The sequence below is a fragment of the Malus sylvestris genome, chromosome 14 (genome assembly GCF_916048215.2).
Source record: "Malus sylvestris chromosome 14, drMalSylv7.2, whole genome shotgun sequence".
Classification (NCBI taxonomy): Eukaryota; Viridiplantae; Streptophyta; class Magnoliopsida; order Rosales; family Rosaceae; genus Malus; species Malus sylvestris.
The window spans coordinates 1,965,245-1,985,314 of record NC_062273.1 but is presented as its reverse complement, the minus strand read 5'-3'; the positions used below and the strand labels follow the sequence as shown (position 1 = coordinate 1,985,314).

The 20,070-nt window shown below is 33.4% G+C and overlaps 3 protein-coding genes and 1 long non-coding RNA gene across 4 annotated transcripts; 1 reads left to right on the top strand and 3 right to left on the bottom strand.

Annotated features, from left to right (window-relative positions):
• Positions 1 to 1,657: 1,657 nt before the first annotated feature.
• On the top strand, positions 1,658 to 4,399 carry LOC126599701 (protein TERMINAL FLOWER 1-like). Its single transcript, XM_050266117.1, has 4 exons — positions 1,658 to 1,946; positions 2,099 to 2,160; positions 2,865 to 2,905; positions 3,926 to 4,399. The coding sequence occupies exons 1-4, from the start codon at positions 1,749 to 1,751 to the stop codon at positions 4,141 to 4,143; spliced, it is 519 nt and encodes a 172-aa protein (XP_050122074.1). The 5' UTR covers positions 1,658 to 1,748; the 3' UTR covers positions 4,144 to 4,399.
• Positions 4,400 to 13,970: 9,571 nt separating this feature from the next.
• On the bottom strand, positions 13,971 to 14,761 carry LOC126599712 (uncharacterized). The gene is made up of 2 exons (XR_007615229.1): positions 14,308 to 14,761; positions 13,971 to 14,222 (listed from the first exon to the last, which is right to left on the bottom strand). It is a non-coding gene; the product is annotated as an uncharacterized LOC126599712 (long non-coding RNA).
• A 1,380-nt stretch (positions 14,762 to 16,141) lies between these two features.
• On the bottom strand, positions 16,142 to 18,421 carry LOC126599706 (uncharacterized). Its single transcript, XM_050266122.1, has one exon. It carries the CDS (start codon positions 16,862 to 16,864, stop codon positions 16,511 to 16,513), a length of 354 nt encoding a protein of 117 aa, XP_050122079.1. The 5' UTR covers positions 16,865 to 18,421; the 3' UTR covers positions 16,142 to 16,510.
• A 120-nt stretch (positions 18,422 to 18,541) lies between these two features.
• LOC126599692 (uncharacterized) lies at positions 18,542 to 19,712 on the bottom strand. The gene has a single exon (XM_050266108.1). It carries the CDS (start codon positions 19,569 to 19,571, stop codon positions 18,807 to 18,809), a length of 765 nt encoding a protein of 254 aa, XP_050122065.1. The 5' UTR covers positions 19,572 to 19,712; the 3' UTR covers positions 18,542 to 18,806.
• Between the last annotated feature and the right edge of the window lie 358 nt (positions 19,713 to 20,070).

Below are 20,070 nucleotides of genomic sequence, written 5' to 3'. Positions count from 1 at the left end.
ACAAAGTAGGACCCCCACGTTGCAGGATTATATAATGATTTTCTGGCCTAACTAAGGAAAAACATCCCCCTTATTTTTTGATCAAAATATTCAATAATTAGGTTTACAACCAATCAAGAACTAATTCCAAGGATCCATCACTTAGTACTACGGTTTAGTAACATTAAACATCTTCACTTGTAAGTGAGAGGTCTTAGGTTCAATTCTCACAAAAGGAAAATTTGAACCACATACTAGCCAATTGTGAGACTAAACCCACTCCCTTCTCTTAGTGTAGATAATATCGTTTGTTTCAAAAAAAATAAAAAAAATTCCAAGGGACCCAATTAATATGGGAGGCACACACAAATATAGAGGGTCGGATCACACAAAACATAAGTATAATATGCATGTTGTGGTAGCAAAATCCATCAATCTTGTGGTAGCATAATCTATCATCTTCAGTCAGGATGAATTTGTATCTACAAGACAAATAAACACATTTGATCAATGTCAAAGCCATACGTGCCCACGAGGTGAGGGAGGAGGGTATGGCCAATAAATCTCTCATGCCTAAGTCAGTTTCTCTTAAAAGAGAGAATTTTGGAGTTTGTATGTGTGGCAAAAGCTTACTAGAAAATGGTGGAGATGAGCTATTTATAGGGAGGTGGCAGAAATGGTTGGGTTTTTCCCTACATGTGGCACCTTCCCACTGGCTACTGCCATCCGTAGGATAGAAGAGGAAATAATAATCCCAAAGATATTAATTAGAAGATAATATATTGGGATGATAAGTATCCTTGATTAATTGTGATGAGGATTAATTCCTTACTTGTTTGAGTTGATCTTCAATCAGGAACGTATTAATGATAGGGTTGGGTGATTAATCCGTTTTTTTAGCAAATTAATCATATTTTAATGTCTTTGACTTTTCCTCCATACACGAGCAAAGGAGCTTGGTGATGTCGTAGTCAGCTGCTTAAGCCTCTATGGATGTTGAACTGCACACGGCAATATTTGGGGGCCTTGCCCATTTAATGAGGGCATTATTGTCTTCTTCAGGAAAAAATTCACATGTCGTCTCCAAGATTTTTAAAATTATTTTTGGCTCCACACATGTTAAAAAAAAAAAATTCTTGCATACATTATGTGTATAAAATGTGTATAACATTTCTCTGATTAATTTTTAATTACGTTGTGTATAAGCAGTATAAATTATTGCATACAAGCATTGCACTTAATTTTGAGTTTTCTTTTTATTTTTATACACACAACGATATTGTCTGATGAAGTTTGTCTAGCCCACACAATAGGTTAGCACTAATTTGATATCGAACTCGTCATATAAGAGTTTAACTTAAGAATTCCATTTACAATTGGAGAAAAATATAATAGAATGTAGAATTGACCACTTAATATTTGAGTTAAATACTCTAATTTTTACAACGGTGAGTCCTCTCAAAAAGGGATTTATACACTCAATTTAATTCAGCCATTAAACATATAAGAATGAAAGCAAACCACTAAAAACTCTTGACGTGACATAGAGAAAGAAGGGTGGGAAGTTGGGGAGAGTAGCTAGCAATGTCTTTTAGACATCCATATTATAATATTCCTTTATACTATTCTTCTTCTCGTCTTCTCTCAAAACACATATTAGCTAGAGATCTAAAGTAAGTAGCTCGTTGTGTACATGAAAACACTATAAATACACCATACAAGGATTCCACTTCCAAGCAATATAAGAAGTACTACTCTCTTCTCTTAAAATGGCAAGAGTCCCGGAGCCTCTAGTTGTTGGGAGAGTGATAGGAGATGTTCTTGATTCCTTCACTCCAACAACACACATGTCTGTTACTTACAACGCCAAGCTAGTCTGCAATGGACTTGAGCTCTTTCCTTCTGTTGTCACAGCCAAACCTAGAGTTGAGATTCAAGGAGGGGAGTTGAGATCTTTCTTTACTTTGGTAAATATTAATCTGTTATTAATGAATTGATTAGTTCTTGTTTATGTTTTACCATCGTTGTATTACTCCCTAACCCTAAGTCTCCCTTACTGGCATATAATTTGATGATGTTATTGTTTTGAAGTCCTGTGATAGTTTTCTTAATCTTGCAGGTGATGACAGACCCAGATTGTCCTGGCCCTAGTGACCCTTATCTAAGGGAGCACCTGCACTGGTATAAATGCTGAACCTAGTGATCCTTATCTAAATGGAGCACCAGCACTGTGAATTGATTTCTCCTTATTTATTTATTTTGGGTTAAACACTATGAAATTACTTAACCTCGCTTTAAAGTGGAAGGTTAACCTAGATACAGTAATGCCTATATATATATTCTCATGAAGTACCACCATTTCCAAAAGCACTAGAAACATGTAGGCATTTTCATAAAAAAGATGATGAAAAAACCTGTCGGCAATATTACAGAGTCCTTCTGTACTTGTTAAGCATCAATCAAAGCTTCATGTTGTAAAGAGCTATGAAGAAGGGAAAATTGTTAAGTACAAAACTACCAAACAAAAATTACAGTGTTCTCAAGAAGTACCATCATTTCCAAAAGCCCCAAAAACATGTAGGCATTTTCATCAAAAAGATGATGAAAAAACCTGTCGGCAATATTACAGCGTCCTTATGTACTTGTTAAGCATCAACCGAAGCTTCAAACTGTAAAGAGCTATAAAGAAGGAAAAATTGTTAAGTACAAAACTAACAAAAATTAGAGTGTGCGATCTGTACCTGTTATACCACCTATGCACCGTATTTTTGTCCTTGTTTATTTATTTATTTTTTCATATGAGAAAATGAAACAAAAAGGGCTATAAAGAGGGAAAGTTGTCAAGTACAAAACTAACACAAATTTCTCTAATCTGAACTAAACAGGATTGTGACAGACATTCCAGGCACCACAGATGCCGCATTTGGTAAGTCCTACATAAGAGCATTCTTAGTGTTTTTTATTTTTTATTTAAAAAAAAAACAATATTATCTACATTAAGGGGCAAGGAGTGGGTTTAGCTTCATAATAAGCTAGCAATAATGTGGTTCAAATTCACTTTTGGCAAGAATCGAACTTAAGATATCTCACTTACAAGTGAAGAAAAATATCACTTGACCGTAGTACTAAGTGGCTAGTGTTTTCTTTTCTTTCAATTGACTAATACATGTCCAAAATAATCTACTTACAAAATATAGCTAAATTATTTACACACATATCTAAACTACTTATTAACAAAATTCTTTTTGTCAACCAAAAGAAGGTGAAAAGACAATTTCTTTCTATTTTCCATATATTAAAAAAAATTATATTTACACATACACAATGTGTGGCTTCAACTAGCATATATATTAACAATAAAATTGTCTTGTATATGTGTAATAATATATGCAAAATAATTTATCTAAAAAATAAAAGAATATTAATTGATTCAAATTCATTCATCTATATTTTGGATATAAATATAGGTAAATTAGGTTAAAATAATAATAATACTAATAATAATAATAATAAAACAATACATGCAAAATGATTTACTTACAAAATATATGAATGTTATTTGATTGACACGATTGGTACTGTTGTGGCATAAATTATAAATATTTTGTGATAATAGGTCACTTATTTACCACTTAGTATTACAGTCTAATATCATTCATCTCTATTTGTAAGTGAGAGATTTTAACGATTCTCATCAAAGACTAGTTTGAATCACATCATTGTTAACCTATTATGTGACTTAGTCCACATCGTTCTCCTTAATTTGAATAATATCGTTTGCTAAAAAAAAAATTAAAAAAATATGTCACTTATCTATCTACATGGTAACATATTTTAAATTTGTGTTTTATTCGGATGTTGATAATATTATATGAGTTTTTGTTTAAGAAACAGGAATTGCACAGGTCTTATGTGTAAAGAACACTTTAATTAATTGTATTAACAGGAAGAGAGGCGCTGAGCTATGAGATGCCAAGGCCCAACATTGGCATCCACAGGTTTGTGTTTGTTCTCTTCAAGCAGAAACGAAGACAATCAATCAACATACCTTCCTCAAGGGATTGCTTCAGCACTCGAAGCTTCGCCGCTGAAAATGACCTGGGTCTTCCTGTCGCTGCCGTTTACTTCAATGCGCAGAGAGAAAGTGCAGCTAGAAGACGCTAGCCAGTAGCTAACCAAAACTCCTACATCCATATATATGTTAATCAAATAAATGTGCTTAATTAATATTCTCCCCATTAGGCCACTATTACGTACTTTCATGATGCTGTAACAAGACAAGAATAAACTTCACAAGTTAATTAAGAGAGAGAGAGAGAGAGAAGGAGAGAAGGTACTCCTACTGTGTGTGTTTGATTAAGTAATTTTGCTGCTGTTCAATCAGAATTTATATAAAATTTTCTGAAGGTTTCAAGTTGCATCTGATCAGATTTCATGGGGTTCTTAAATGGCTTCCCAAAACTCCTCCATCCTTATGTATGTTGATTGAATAAAGGAAAAATTAGTATCCGATTTTTAGTTACTAATGTTTATTGACTGAAATTTTATTAGTTTTCAGATTTTCACCAAAGTTCTTAGTTGTAATACAATAATGAATTTACATGTCAGTTACATAATTTTTAAAATAAAAAATAATAATTAATTTAGGATTTTAATCTCACACATTTATTGAACTCCTAACCAATTTTCAAGTCAAAACATTTCCAAAGTAAAAAAAAAATAGAATAAGTTTGTATCCCTTATTTTTTATAAAAGGGTTTCCAATTTTTTAATCTTATACGTACCCATTCATGTAATTTTTAAATTTTTTTAATCTTAAAATGTACCAATTCATAAAAGTGTTACTAGACCCACCTCATTGTCTTATTTTCTCACCCACCGTAGAAAGTTAAAAATACTTAATACTCTTTCTTCACCCACTTTTATTCCAGAAATATCCTAGATACAATTAACATCATCTAACGCAATTCGACAACAACCTCCCTTCCCACCAGAAACAATTTTTTCTGGAAATTTGGAGGGGAAGGCCTTGACGTGGCCCATTTTGACTAGGAGGAGGAGGATGAGCGACATCCACAACAACATCCACGGTTGAAGTTGAGTTTTATTATTTGTGAGTTCGATTGAGATGGAGGAAGGAGTTTAGGTTGAAGTGTCAAGCCGGTGGAGGATGGCTGCCATCAAATTGGATGGGGTTGGTAGCTCATGGATGTGGGGAGTTGGTTGTTGGGCTCTCCGTTTTTCTTCTAAATTTTCAATTTTTCACTTTTTTTTTTCTTTCAATTATACCAAAGCAACTAACAACAAAATGAATTCAAAGAAATTGGGTCTTTATGGGTTTTGCAGAAACAAAGAGAAGAAACTGGTTAGAATTATGGATAAGAAGATTCGTGGGATGCGAGTTCTAGAGAGTGGAGCTGGACTGCAAGAGGTCTGAAAGAGGGAGGGAGAGAGAAGGGTTCTAGATTATTTAGGTATTTACGTCATTTGACATAGGGGGTAAACATGTCATTAAAAATAAATTAATAAAGGGGTGGGGAAATAGGATTGGGGGTAGGATTAATAGCTCTTATTCTTAAATGTACCAATTTGTTGTATGTAAAATGTACCCTTTTTTTATATAAACTCTATTCAATTTTTTTTCTAATCCATTTTTTAACTTATATAGGTACATTCTTTTTCTTGATTTGAAAATGTATTCATATCAAGTTTAATCGAAGAAATTTACTAATGTTATTAAGCCTAATATCTTTTTTTTTTTTTTTTTGTGATTTTGAAGAATGTACCATATTTTGGTACAATAATTTTTTTGTTAATTTTCATGAATGTACCCATGTTTATATACACACACATACACACAACATATTGGAGAGTATAATTTATATTTTAATAATTTTAATCCACAAATTATGGGTTTTTGTATTTAAAATCTTATTAATACAAACAACTATAAATTATAATTTTTAATTTAAAAAATATAGTAACCTACATAGAAATACATTATTACATTAATTTCAAGGATTTCGATGAAAAGTTAAATACCAACAAAATTTTAGTCAAATAATATTAATAGTTAGGGACAACATTTAAAATGTCTGTTGAATAAATTTGTGTCTAATTAATGTCCTCCCCATTACGCCACAATTTACATGTAACAAGAATAAACTCCAAAAGTTAATTAAGAGAGAGAGAGAGAGAGAGAGAGAGAGAGAGAGAGAGAGCTGGTAATCCTGCTGTGTGTAATTTCTAGGTCTTCAATCAGATTTTATGTAATATTTTCTGAAGGTTTCAATAAGTTGCTTCTGATCATATTTTGTCGGATTCTTAATTATCTTTTTTAACTGGAAAGATAATTAAGAACCCTCTGAGAAATGACTTTTCGTCCACTTGGGTGGGGGAGGAGGAACCAACCAAAGTAATTATCCCATTCTATCTTTTTAGGTTTTTGGCTTCCATTTCAACTGGAAAAGTAGAAGGCCCTCTGAGGCTTTTACTCGTCCAGTTAGGGTGCCATATTTTGCACGTTCATCTTCAAGAACAAATATGTAGGATTTGACACCAGCCAGTGCAGTCACACCACGTCCAGTCCAATCTTGTAAAAGAATAGATAATTAAGTACGTAGTTTTCTATGGGGTAGTGGTACATTTATGTAAGGGATAAATTTTTGGCTACAATGTAGTCCACGTGTGTGTGAATAAAAAAATTAAAAATTAAAAAAAAAATGAAGAGGAAGGTTATGCTTTGAAGGTTAAGAATAGAAAAAAAACAACAAATTTGGTTTGAGGTAAATTATATTATTGTCTATGATTTTATTTTGTGATAAAATGCTAAATTGATAAAGAAAATTTTGTTAATAGGTAGTTTAGATGTATGAGGATGCTAGTAATCTTCTCAAATCTTCTTGTTTTACCTTTTCAGCTCTTACCCAAAATAAATGGTTTTGATCATTATACAACGTTGCACAATAAAAGAGAAATGAAAAAATTGAATGAGAATGACCAAATGAAAAGGTTTTGAACATGTATATATATATATATGTGTGTGTGTGTGTGTATGAATCTGTTTAGAAATACTTGAAGTAAGAACTCAATTGATCCGGAGAAAAGTTGCCACCCTAATAATCAACATCGTACAAAACCTTAGCTACAGTGTAAGAGGAAAAGTAAAGAGAGCGTGGAAAACTAGAAAGGTTACGGTGAGAAACTAGAGATACATTCTAGGCCGTTATAATAATTTTTTTTGGAAAATTAATAAAAAAATATTTGAAAATTTTGAATTTTAATGATAAGAATAAAATGAATAGTATTGAGATTGATTTTTTAGTGTAAAAATATGATTTTTCGTTAAAATAAATAATACTGAGAGCTTTTTGTTAAAATTCCTAATGTTTTTTCCCTTCTGTTTTAAGATCAATTCAAATAGAGGTTCCTGTGCAACTTAATAAATGGTCAGATCAATGCAAATGAGTTATGACATATACTTTACTGTGCATGGAAAATATCTTGCGAAAGCTCAACAATCGAATTTTACCAAAATGAAAAACTTTTATTTACAGCTTTTGATTTGTTATGCGAATTTCTCTATATAAAAAATCATCTTATGTATATAAACAAGTATCACGAAACTGTCGTAGCATTCTAAGACCATCTCCAACCCTGGGCTAAAAGCCAAATTACCCCCCAAACACTCTCCAATCCATGCTAAAATTTTAGGCTAAATGCCAAATGCTATTTCTGGGCCAAATACCCCCCAGCTTTCCCCCCGGGCTAAATGCGAAATGTTTATCGGAATTTAAATTTTTTTAGATTAAAATGTTCATAAAATTAATTTACAATAATCTACATATTTATTTTTTTTTTAAATTGATTTAAGAAAAAAAATTAGGCTAATTTCATTCTTTAATAATTCCGGGCTAAAATTTTAGGGTAGAAGGGTTGGAGCAGAAAAGATGTTTCTGGGCTAAAAGCTAAATTTTCCGGGCTAAAAAATTTGGCTTTTAGCCCAAGGGTTGGAGATGGTCTAAGGGGCTTGGTATTGTATTAAAAAAATGTCAGAATTTCTTAAATATTTCTTAAAAATATATTTTTAAGAATAATTTTTCTTTAAGATTCAAAAACTTATTTGTTATGAGATTCAAAATTATTTTCATATTTTAATAATTAGAAAGAAAAGAAAAACTATGCTACAACAATTTCCCATCAATTTGGAAGTTATTATACAATTCAATTTGACAGAAAGAGATATCCAAAAAGAGAGTCGGATGAGAGGGAGATTAGAGAGAAAGAGGAGAGGGAAACAGTAGAGTGGGAGGAGATAAAAAAGAGAGATGAAGGAGAAAGAGCAGTGAGAGGAGAAAAATAGAAGAGAGATTCGGAGGAGGGGAGGAGAGAAGGAGAGAGAGATTCAAGGGAGGAGGGAGGAAAGAGATATTTGGAGGATAAGAGAGTACAACAGGATAAAGAGAGAAAAAAATCGGGGATGAGAAGAGAGGAGAGATCGAAGTAGTGGATTTGGAGTTTTTTTTTTTTTTGGTTGAAGTATGCTAATTTTCACTTTAATTTTGATATTAATTTTTAAAACAGTTCTACCAAACAAGTATTTAAAGTGTAAAACTTAATAAGTGTTTTTCGAACCTAAAAAGTTATATTCAATTAAAGTACCAAACATACCCTAAATTTCTCAAAATTTATGTAGGACATTTTGGAGATGTTATAGCAACTTGGAGATGTTCTGATTGCTAGAACTCCGTGTGAAGAGGCCTTAAAATATCGCGCCTTAATTGGCTATATAAATAGCATGATTTTATAGGACATACTTTTTATGAAGGGGCCTTTGTTCAAGGTGAAGTTCAATGAATGAGCTTGGCTCGCCTTATAATTGTCAATTTGTCATCGTATTTAAAAAATTTGGATAATTGTTATTTCTAAATTTTCACGAGAGTAGGAGTTTGAAAAACAACAACAAAAAACCTGACATTGTTTACGCTACCACCGCTCTGACTGCCACCACAATTAAGTAGAGAATTTGTAGGAAATCTTCGAATGAAATAAGTGTGGACTTGTTTGTAGAAATATGTGGTACACATAGATGAATGAGGATCCTCTTTATGAGGATTTAGGGGATCTTTTAATCGTATCCGTTTATCGTAAATCATATTCGAAAATGATCCTCATTTCACATAGTCATTATTTTTAAGGAAAACTAATGAAAATGGCTTGAAAACTTTGAGTTTTAATGATAAGGACAAAATAAAGGGTAAAGTGAATAGTACCAGAATTGACTTTTTAGTGTAAAAATGTGGTTTTTCGTTAAAGTGAACAGTGTCGGGTGCTTTTCGTTAAAGTTCCCTTATTTTTATTTATTTTTTAGGTTTTAGGTTTTATAATTTTTGACTTTTTCTTAAAAAACAAATTTTAAAAAAAAATCCTTTTATTCGGTTTTCTGACAAAAAAAGGTATGATGCCAGCGCGCCTTGCTTTTCGTTTACATACGTGGTCCGGAGCAACCTGGCTGGGCCCCATAGAAAAAGTAGCCGTGGGCTCCCTGGATTGCCCCTTGTGTGGCCCAAAGGGGGTGAATCTTTTTAGCCGGACATGGCTGGAGATTTTTTTTGTCCATTTCATGCTAAATCTGGCTACGAGCCAACAAAACAAATTCCCATCATTTCAAATTTGGAATTTGTTAGACTAGTAACTTGTTTTTAAGGAAAAATTATTTAGTAAAATTTTAAATTCCCTCCATCTTTGATTTATTCTGACCAATGTTTAAAATATCAGTGTCGGTGAAAATATCGTTACCTTCACTAAAAATTATAAAATTGCTCAAAAACATGAATTTAACATAAAACTTTAGGATAACCAAGATCCTGATAATATCGACGAAATCTATCAATTTTAGTCGAAGTTTAAGAGTTGCTCCGATATAAGGTAAAGTCCTCGTTTCCATCTTTCTCTGATTTTTATGAAATTTCCACAAAAAAATCGATAGTATCAAAGAAATTTCAAACCCTACAAATATCGGAAATACCTTTGACCAAATGGACTCATTGAGAGAAAGTGAATCACAATTGGTACAACATCATCTTGTTGTAGCAATTAATCAATGAGAGGAATTAAACTGGTTGTACTAATTTATAGGCTTAATTGTAGTGATAGTCTTGAAATTTTACTTAGTTTAATTTTATGTTATGGACTCAATTTTAGGATCTGGACTCTTATATTAGGTTTTTATACTAAAAATAAAGTAAAATTTTATAAAATAATAATAAAATAAGAGAAGTGTTATTAGCACTCTAAAAATCTCATTCTACACTCCTCACAAGTGTATTTTCTTTCCACATATAGAAAGTTTGGAGTGTAGAATAAAATTTTTGAAATGCCAATAACAATTCCCTAAAATAAAAGTTTATATATATAAAGTGAGAGCCCCAATTTGGTCAAGCATTCCAAAATGCCAAGAATATCCCTATGTTTCCTTCACAATCAAAATCCAAAAAATGAGGACAAAAATGTAAAAAAGAACTTAACTTATCAGAAATTGTATTGGAAACAAAACATGGTAATTAAAATAAAAAAAATCATGATAATTATCCACTAAAAGTTAGTAGTTATGGAGATGAGAGAGAGATAAATGATAAAGGCAACAAAAACAAATAAAAAATAAAACAAATTAAAAGTTAGCAGTTATGAGCAGTTATCGTTTGGTTTTTTAAATGGATATCGATGGGAAAGCGTCTCAAAAAAATTTTGATTGGCCGGGTTTCCTTTTTAGTTATTTTTCTCTTTTATTCACCTTAACTTATTGATGCATGAATTTAACAAATATTACATAGAATATTTATGCTTCCATTTTGATTAGTACGGTTATTGCTATATTTTAGATCTGTTTTCAAGTTTTAATATTTATGTTTTCATGTTTCCTTCAAAACCAAATTAGAAAGAAAAAAAAACAGAAAACGAGAATAAACTGGTAAAAAACCATGCTTAACAGAAAACTATATTTGAAAAAAAACAAACAAACAAACAAATGTAAAGGGACGTGGTGGATAACTCCTCCATTTTAGGATGAGATATTAATATCTCACAAAATTATATTAAACAAAAAGAAACAAATAAAAGTAAAAGGACATGATGAAATAACTCCTCCATTTTAGGATGAGATATTAAAGTCAGAGATAACTGTATTGAAAATCAAGGAGAGAAATACTAAAAAATAAAGTAAAAAAAGGCAACAAGGTGAATAACTGCTCTCCATTTTAGGAGAGAGAGATATTAAATAGAAAAAATAATTTGTTATATTGGAAAAAAAAAGAAACAAATAAAAGAACAGGAACGGAATAACTTCTCCTCCATTTTAAGAGAAAATATTAATATCTAACAAAATTATATTAAAAAAAATCTAAGAAATTTATATTAAACAAAAACAACGTACTTGCTCTCCATTTTAGGAGAGATATATTAAACTGAAAATTAAAATTTGTTTTATTGGAAAAATAGGTATAAAAAAAAAGAAAAAGAAAAGAACATGAACGTATCTCCTCCATTTTAGGAGGAGATATTAATATCTAACAAAATTATATTAAAAACAATAATAATAAGAAATAATGTGGGAGAAAAAGGGTAGAGGTTGTTGTCAGTTTTTAAAAAATGGTGAAGTTCTCTCACTACCAAGTATTAACTTCTCAGTTCCCACGTACATTCCCATTTTTTCCATTTTGGCTACAGTATTATAATATGTACTCCCCATCTCCTCCGATTATGTGGTTGAATCTTATACTCCCCATTTTTTTTGTTTTGCCTTCTTCACTTCTCTAAGTTGTTCTATTTCTTCGATCTTTTTTATTTTATGTTTGTAAATGATATGAGCTCAATCCCCATCTCCTTCAATTTTTAGCATGGGCGTTGTCATTAATTGGATACTAAAAGCATGGTGATGGAAGCACAGTCGTATGAAATCGATGGGTTTTCACTTCTTTTTCCTGCATGGTTGTATTCATTTTACACATTTCCATGTAAGCATACTATGTAATTGTATGAATTCCCAGGTTTAGCTTCATTTGGGTTTTTTTAATTAACTTCTTCCTTTGAAATCTTCATTGTACGTTTTTTAAATTATTGTCAGATTATGAGTTTCAATTTTGATTATCTTAATGTGCTATACGTGTGCTATGGTAATTAAAAAAATTATTTGTTTTCATTCTCAGGATATAAAGTGAAGGGACGTGATGAAATAACTCCTCCATTTTAGGATGAGATATTAAAGTCAAAGATAATTGTATTGAACATTATTTTAGGAGAGAAATATTAAAAAATAAAGTAAAAAAAGACGAAGGTGAATAACTGCTCTCCATTTTAGGAGAGATAGATATTAAACAGGGAAATTAAAATTTGTTATATTGAAAAAAAAGAAACAAATAAAACAACAGGAACATAATAACTTATCCTCCATTTTAAGAGAAAATATTAATTATCTAACAAAATTATATAAAAAATCTAAAAAATTTATATTAAACAAAAACAACGTAATTGCTCAGAGATATATTAAACAGAAAATTAAAATTTGTTTTATTGGAAAAAAGGAAAAAAAAATAAAGAAAAGAACATGAACGTATCTCCTCCATTTTAGGAGAAGATATTAATATCTAAAAAAATTATATTAAAAATACTAATAATAAGAAACAATGTGGGAGAAAAAGGGTAGAGGTTGTCGTTAGTTTTTAAAAAACGGTGAAGTTCACCCACTACCAAGCAGTAACTTCCCAGTTCCCCATACATTCCCATTTTTTCTATTTTGGCTACAGTATTATTGTATGTACTCCCCATCTCCTCCGATTATGTGGCCGAATCTTATACTCCCCATTTTTTGCTACGTCTTCTTCACTTCTCTAAGTTGTTCTATTTCTTCGATCTTTTTTATTTTGTGTTTGTAAATGATATGAGCTCAACCCCATTTCCTTCCATTTTTAGCATGCGCACTGTCATTAATTAGATACTAGAAGCATGGTGATGGAAGCATGGTCGTATGAGATCGGTGGGGTTTCACTTCTTTTTCCTACATGGTTGTACTCATTTTACACATTTCCATGTAAGCATAATATGTAATTGTATGAATTCCCATGTTTAGCTTCATTTGGGTTTTTTTTTTAACTTCTTCCTTTGAAATCTTCATTGTGAGTTTTTCAAATTTTGGTCAAATTATGAGTTTCAATTTTGATTATCTTAATGTGATATACGTGTGCTATGATCATTTACAAAATTATTTGTTTTCATTCTCAGGATATTTACAAGAATACCCACAAAAAATGAAGAAGGAACTACCTATTGATAAGATCCCAAACAAACCTATCTCTATTTTACTCCTGGTTGGGAGATATCTGTCGGAGTAAAAACTATTGATCTAAGCCAACTGATTCTTAAAGAGTGGAAAAAGAAGAAGCATGAGCAGTATGTATTCTAACTTAGTCTTTTTGCACTCGCCCATTGTACAGAAAAAATGAAATTTATCAATTGCACACTAACCATTCCACATTTTTTTTGCTTGCTGATTATTATGGTGTCATTTGTTTTTTGGCTGATAGAATTTGGTTTCACGAACTGAACTATGGTTGGTCATTATTATTACTTTGGTAATTACTAATTAACAAAAAAATTAAGTTAATCAGTGTAGTTAGAATTCTCTTATATCCATCAGTATCGTTTTACCCCTATATATTGTACAGGAAGAAAATCAAGAGTTAGGTTCCTTAAAATCAAGAGTTGGGTTCCTTAGTCAATAAGGGATTAAAAATGGTGGATTTCATTTTCATTTACTATGATAATGGTGTTATCGTTATACATGCCATATTGTCATATTGCCACATTCGTTGAAGAATTTAGCAGCATATATTCCATCCACTTTGCACATATGTGAGTAATCTCTCATACAATTTTTACTATTTTTCCTGTAAAACAACAACGAAGTTAAAATGGGAAAACGGAAACTATTAAAAAAAAATCTGAAAATATGACATGTAATTTCATTTATGAATACATGCTGATAACATTGAATGCCCTTGAATCAAAATTTTCAGATTCATAAGTTTTCGGTCAAAGTTTTAGGCTAGCAGGGATGAACTCCTAATATATGAAGCAAATCAAAATATGGACAACATGTACATATGTAAACATAGCGTTTACTTGTGAAATAAAAGCCATGCTTGCCAGCCATTTGCTTGCACTTGATGCTTTAGATTTTGATGGTTAACCTGCAAGCAACGATGATAAAATAAGAAGTCTAACTATAATGCACAATCCCAAATATAAAGGTCGTAAGCAATTTAACCTAAATACCTTTAACTTTGACAATTTTCTCATGGCAATACTATCACATCCCAGTCTCGACTTCGCCGTAGCACGATATTGTCCGCTTTGGGCCCCGGCCACGCCTTCATGGTTTTGTTTCTAGGAACTCACACGAGAACTTCACAGGGGGTCACCCATCCTAGAAATGCTCTCACCCCCCAGTAAGCTCCCAAAAGGCCTCGTGCTATATGGAGGTGGACATGTACATATAAGCCACATCACCCCCTCTCCGTTGGTCAATGTGAGATGTTACAAATATTTTTACTCCAGTTACTTTTAGAATACTGAAAAATAAATAATTTGTCAAGTTTGAGGTAACAAATTGTAATCATGTTTACAAAATTAAAGGGAAGTGTTATTGGTACTCCAAAAATTTCAATCTACACTCCTCACAAGTGTATTTTTCTTTCCAAATGTAGAAAGTTTGGAGTGTAGAATGAGAGTTTTGGAGTGCCAAAACAATTCCCAAATTAAATAGTAAGAAATGTTACCTTAATCTTGTACTTCAACCTTTGTAATTTGAGACAAGTGTTATGCTTGTTAAACTGACAAAAATTACAATTTTATTTCTATTTGAAAATTGAATGCAATTTGAATTTGTAGTATACTTCCGTATAAAAATAAGAGAAGGCCCACCGTATTTAGAAAAGTTGTTTGGTCACTATTAATCTTTTTCCCGCACCCATAAATTGTTTTTTTTATAATTTGAGATAATTAATTTGTACAATTTTTTTTTATTTTTTATTTTGAGATAATTAATTTGTAGAATGAAATAGAGAATGCCATTAAAAATAAATAGGTAAGAAATGGTGTTGTACCTAATTTGTTGGACTTTATTCCAAATACGTATGATGTGAGGAGTTGTTGAAGGTTTTAATTCTTCTACAGCCTTTTTCATGCATCACCTATATATTGAAGGTATATATAATGTTAGAATTTCTTGTAACAAATTTAATAAATAATTTAGAATACATACTGCTCATGCTTCTTCTTTTTCCACTCTTTGAGAATCAGTTGGCTTAGATCATCAGTTTTTACTCCGACAGATATCTCCTAACCAGGAGGAAAAATAGAGACACATCTATTTGGAATCTTATGAATAGGTAACGATAACACCATTATCATAGTAAACGAAAATAAAATCCACCATTTTTAATCCCTTATTGACTAAGGAACCCAACTCTTGATTTTCTTCCTGTACAATATATTGGGGTAAAACAATACTGATGGATATAAGAGAATTCTAACTACTCTGATTAACTTAATGTTTTTGTTAATCAATAATTACCAAAGTGATAATAATGACCAAGCATAGTTCAGTTCATGAAACCAAATTCTATTAGCCAAACAAAGAAAAAATGACACCATAATAATCAGCAAGAAAAAAAAATGTGGAATGGTTAGTGTGCAATTCATAAATTTCATTTTTTTTTCTGTACAAATGGGCGGGGTGCAAAAAGACTAAATTAGATGATTGAAAATAATAAGAAATTGTTGTGATGGACAAACACCCACAATTTATAAAATAATCACTTAACAAATATAAGAATATATAAAACAACACATCTTTGGGGCGCATAGCGCCTGTGATGTAAAAATGCCTCTCACATGTGTGTGAGCGCGTCACGCGCATGCGGAGAGGCTAGTAAAACCTTAAATCTACGGGTATCTAATATTCTCACAAACATAAAAACTGGTTTTTTTTTTTGGTTTTTTCTTTTCTTTCTTATAATTCATTTTTAAAATTTATTTTTGATGATGTGGGATGAAGTTCCTTATATACCCCTAGATTTAACAAAAAAAATAAACGGCGCTAGTGAAAAAGAGCAATCAGACAACACATTATTCATTTCGAGAACTAAAGAAACTAATACGAGAGTTCACACTAAAATTAGACAAGGGATAAAATTCAAGGACGATTGCTACAGTTAATCGATTTCTAAATCATTTTTTTGTAGCATAAGTATTCAACGAATTAAAGAAACTAAAAAGTTAGCAACAAATTAAAGAAATTAAAAAAGTAACTATAGTGAACATTTTGGGAGACAAACACTTATCCCCTATGTTTAACAAAAAGAAAAAAGAAAAAAAAATACACTTATCCCCGACACAATTTGATAACTCCCTTCTAATGGTTCGGACCCAACGTCCAAATGATGAACATTTTTCCTAATCGGATTGCACATTTGTTTCACTTCCTTAAGGTGAGAAGCCCAAATGCCTCGTGGAATGGCAACCCTAGAAGCTGCCCCAAGGGCACAGCTTGCGGGACCATAACAACATTACCAGTCCGCTCCGACGACGACAGTGCCTTCGAAACCACGGGGATGGCACGGGAGATGTCGGTGGCCGGCAGTAGGCAATTAGCAAGCAGTGCATTTCCGGTCGCAGTGAAATACCTGTTCCAGTAGTACTGTGCTTGAGGAACGCTGTCAATCAAATCGAGATCGATCTCAAAGAGATCATCTTCGTCTTCGATGTCCGCTAGGCCTTTACACAGTCCAGCACATTGCGTGGAAGGGGAACCTTCGACGAGATAAGCCATGGTTGTGGTGGTTTAAGTTTCGTAGATATGCTCTTCCACTTATATATGTGCACATATTTGGTGTTTGGTGGTGAGGTTGGAGTTCGGGTGGGAATTAGAACGCCCTACAACAAATTTACAACGACACTAAAAGAATGTGGAGATTGGTCTTTGAAAGCTACTTCTTCCAAAGTCAAAATCCCACGTATGCCTGACATATACTCTCAAATACTTGTACATGATTTTTCTTTTTCTTTTTTTGGTAACGAGGTAAACGCCCTAAAACTAGTTCAAAGAGTTAATACAAACAAGGCTAGTCCTAGTTCAAGTGGATTCTCAAAATATTAGTACCGGAGATTCATATTATAGCTCCAATTAGTAAGATCACCCTAAAACATTCCTCCCAAAATCAAAACAAATAGAAAAGGACGCTCACCACCAAATCAAATACAAATGATTTTCAAAATTCTAACGCACGACAGACATGTACACATCACTTGCCACATCATGTGATTAAAAAATGTTCAATTTCATCACAGGCAATATGGTATTGCAAGTCAAGAAAGACGGAATCTGATTTGAATCAAGAAAAGCTAAAAATCTCAAGAAAAGCTAAAAATCCAGTGTCAATAAGGAACTGTTGATTCAATATCTACCAAAACCACCAAAGTTTGAGCAGTAGACCTAACTACCTCAACCAAACACAAGATATTTCACACCTAGGACACACTGCTTTTAATCCTTTAAGTTTAGTTAACAACCAAAAGCAATAGCTCTCAGGAGTCTAACAATGTGACAAGACCAATCTAGGGAGTTTGGATACCAATCACCTAATAAGTATAATAATTTCTAAAGTTGTCTAAAGCATTAGCCTAAACTCTAAGGGCTCGTTTGGTGGCTACAATTGGAATGGATTGGATAATTCAGAAACAATTCAAGTTATATAGAAGGTAGAGGGAGATGATCAACATACATTCACTGTAGTGGGTTGTCCATTCCAATCCAGTCCAAACCTAGACACCAAACGAGGCCTAAACATTGAGTATATAAAACCAAGGCCACATTTTCCATCACTAAGTATACAATTCATTACGTTCATATCTTAAGCTAAAACCATACAAGGGATTCAAATAGCATAAGCAATGCCCTATTTCCATCTACAAGTATGGCCACTATATTAACTATTTTTTCTCTTTTCTCATCTTGCAAATTCATCGAAAGTTTAAATTTTCTTGTTTCAGCTATAAGGTTTTGTACATGCAAGAACCCAGAACATACGGGCTACATCTTTGTTAGCCTAAATCAGAAAAACTTAAATCATTTGGAGCTTTGGATTTTGTACCTAACCAGTTAAAATGAGCCTTAGATGACTATTTCCAAACACCAAGAACACGGCGATTTCTTTTACCATTTAATGCAGGTGGCCGTGCGCGTCCAGTTTGCGAATAGCCAACCATCACATTGTTGAGTTGACTATGTCTCAAACTCACGTCATGCTTCAGATGGAACCCAACCACAAACCCTTTAAATATTTCGACATATAGTCAAGCACGTCCTATGCTTCAAAGAGGCTAGATGACAGAGCAACCGATACATTTAGCTTAACTAAGCAGGGAGTGCATAAGCAAAAGGAATCACTTAATTCATGAACTTATAGCAGAATAAAATAAAAACAACAATAGCAACAATGCAACATAATTGAGACAATACAGGACAAAAAATCCATTTATAACAAGTGATAATCATGAGGTAAAACATTTTTTCAAGTAATCCTGACTAAAAAAGATAATTCCTTTCGTCGTGATATCTCCATTTTCTACATATTCCAACATACATTCATGAGATTTCGAATTCACAACATCACATTCACCTAAATCCACAGCTACAGAGATGTTTTAACCCATTCACTATCAACCAACCACCAAAAATTTGCAATACCCAAATTGTTTCACAGCCAATTCTACTAAAATATCACAAGAAGCGAAAACAGAGTGTAAATCAAGAAACAAGCATACGCTATCAAGCCACGATGCTCGTCGCCGCCATCAGCAAGCGCAACCATGAGCCCTGTGCAAACCCTAGTAGCCCACAAGACGAAGACGGCAGCCACGGCAATCCTGAAGGTGCCGCCTTGGGGGACGAAGAGCGAGGCAGCTGATAAGATTACCACCGGCAGCATACAATACCCCACTACGGACGTACATCTGTGCAGATCGAGATTGCCGTTACGCCCGGCGAGCATGTTAAAGACGATGTAGAGGAAAATTGATGAAACGACGATCCACCCGAGTATGACGCCGAACTGAATTTTTCCGGCGAGGAGTTGGAATAGGCAGAGTAACATGTAGAGGAGGATCGGCCCGGAGAGGTCCGAGTCCTTGTGGACCGCCGGGTTGGACCGGAACGGGTTGAGGATGGACTTGGTTTTACTCCAGATTTGGTCAGGGTGGATGCCGAGCTCGTCCAGGAGGGGCTCCTCGTCCTCGAAGGAGGCGGAGCCGCCGGGGACGGTGGAGGATCCGATCGGTCCCCCGAAGAGGGAGGAGGAGGAGGAGGCGGCGGCGGAACCGACGTCGAAGGACATGAAAGGGATGGAGGAGGTCGAGGAGCGCGGGGGCTGAAACGGCGCCGTGGCGACGCGGCGTTGCTGGATGTTGTTGGATCCGACGGCGCTAGGGTTGCCGCCGGAGGGGAATACCACCGGGGGGACGGCGAATTCCTTCGTCATTTCGAGATCGGACAGCTCGGGTGGAAGATTTGGGGAATTTGGGGGCGAGATCGATTAGGGTTTTCAGAATTTGGGGTGGAGCTTTCGAGCGAGGTGGGGAGATCAGTTGAACGTAGCAAGCGGTTGTATTTGGGAGGGGGAGTAAGGGCTTTTTTGACTTTTCATCGGTGAAGTTCGGCTTAATTGGTGTTGAGCTGATGATCTTTGTCGCGCGGTATTGGCTTGAAGTTACAACTTTGCCCCCTTCTGTTATTTGTCTGATACTTCCTTGCTCTTTAAGTCTTGAGGTAAATTTTTTTATTTTTTATTTTTAACTACATCCTCTTGTTTTCTTTTAACATTTGTGTTATCCTTTACACTCAAGTTCGAATCGTTTTCGTCATAATTCTGATTACTTCAATTTTCTATAGGGCGTTAGCCGCACTTGAGTCGCAAACAGAACACTAGTCCTCCTTTCATAGTGCAGAAAATCTTGTCATAAACATTATTTTCGAAATTT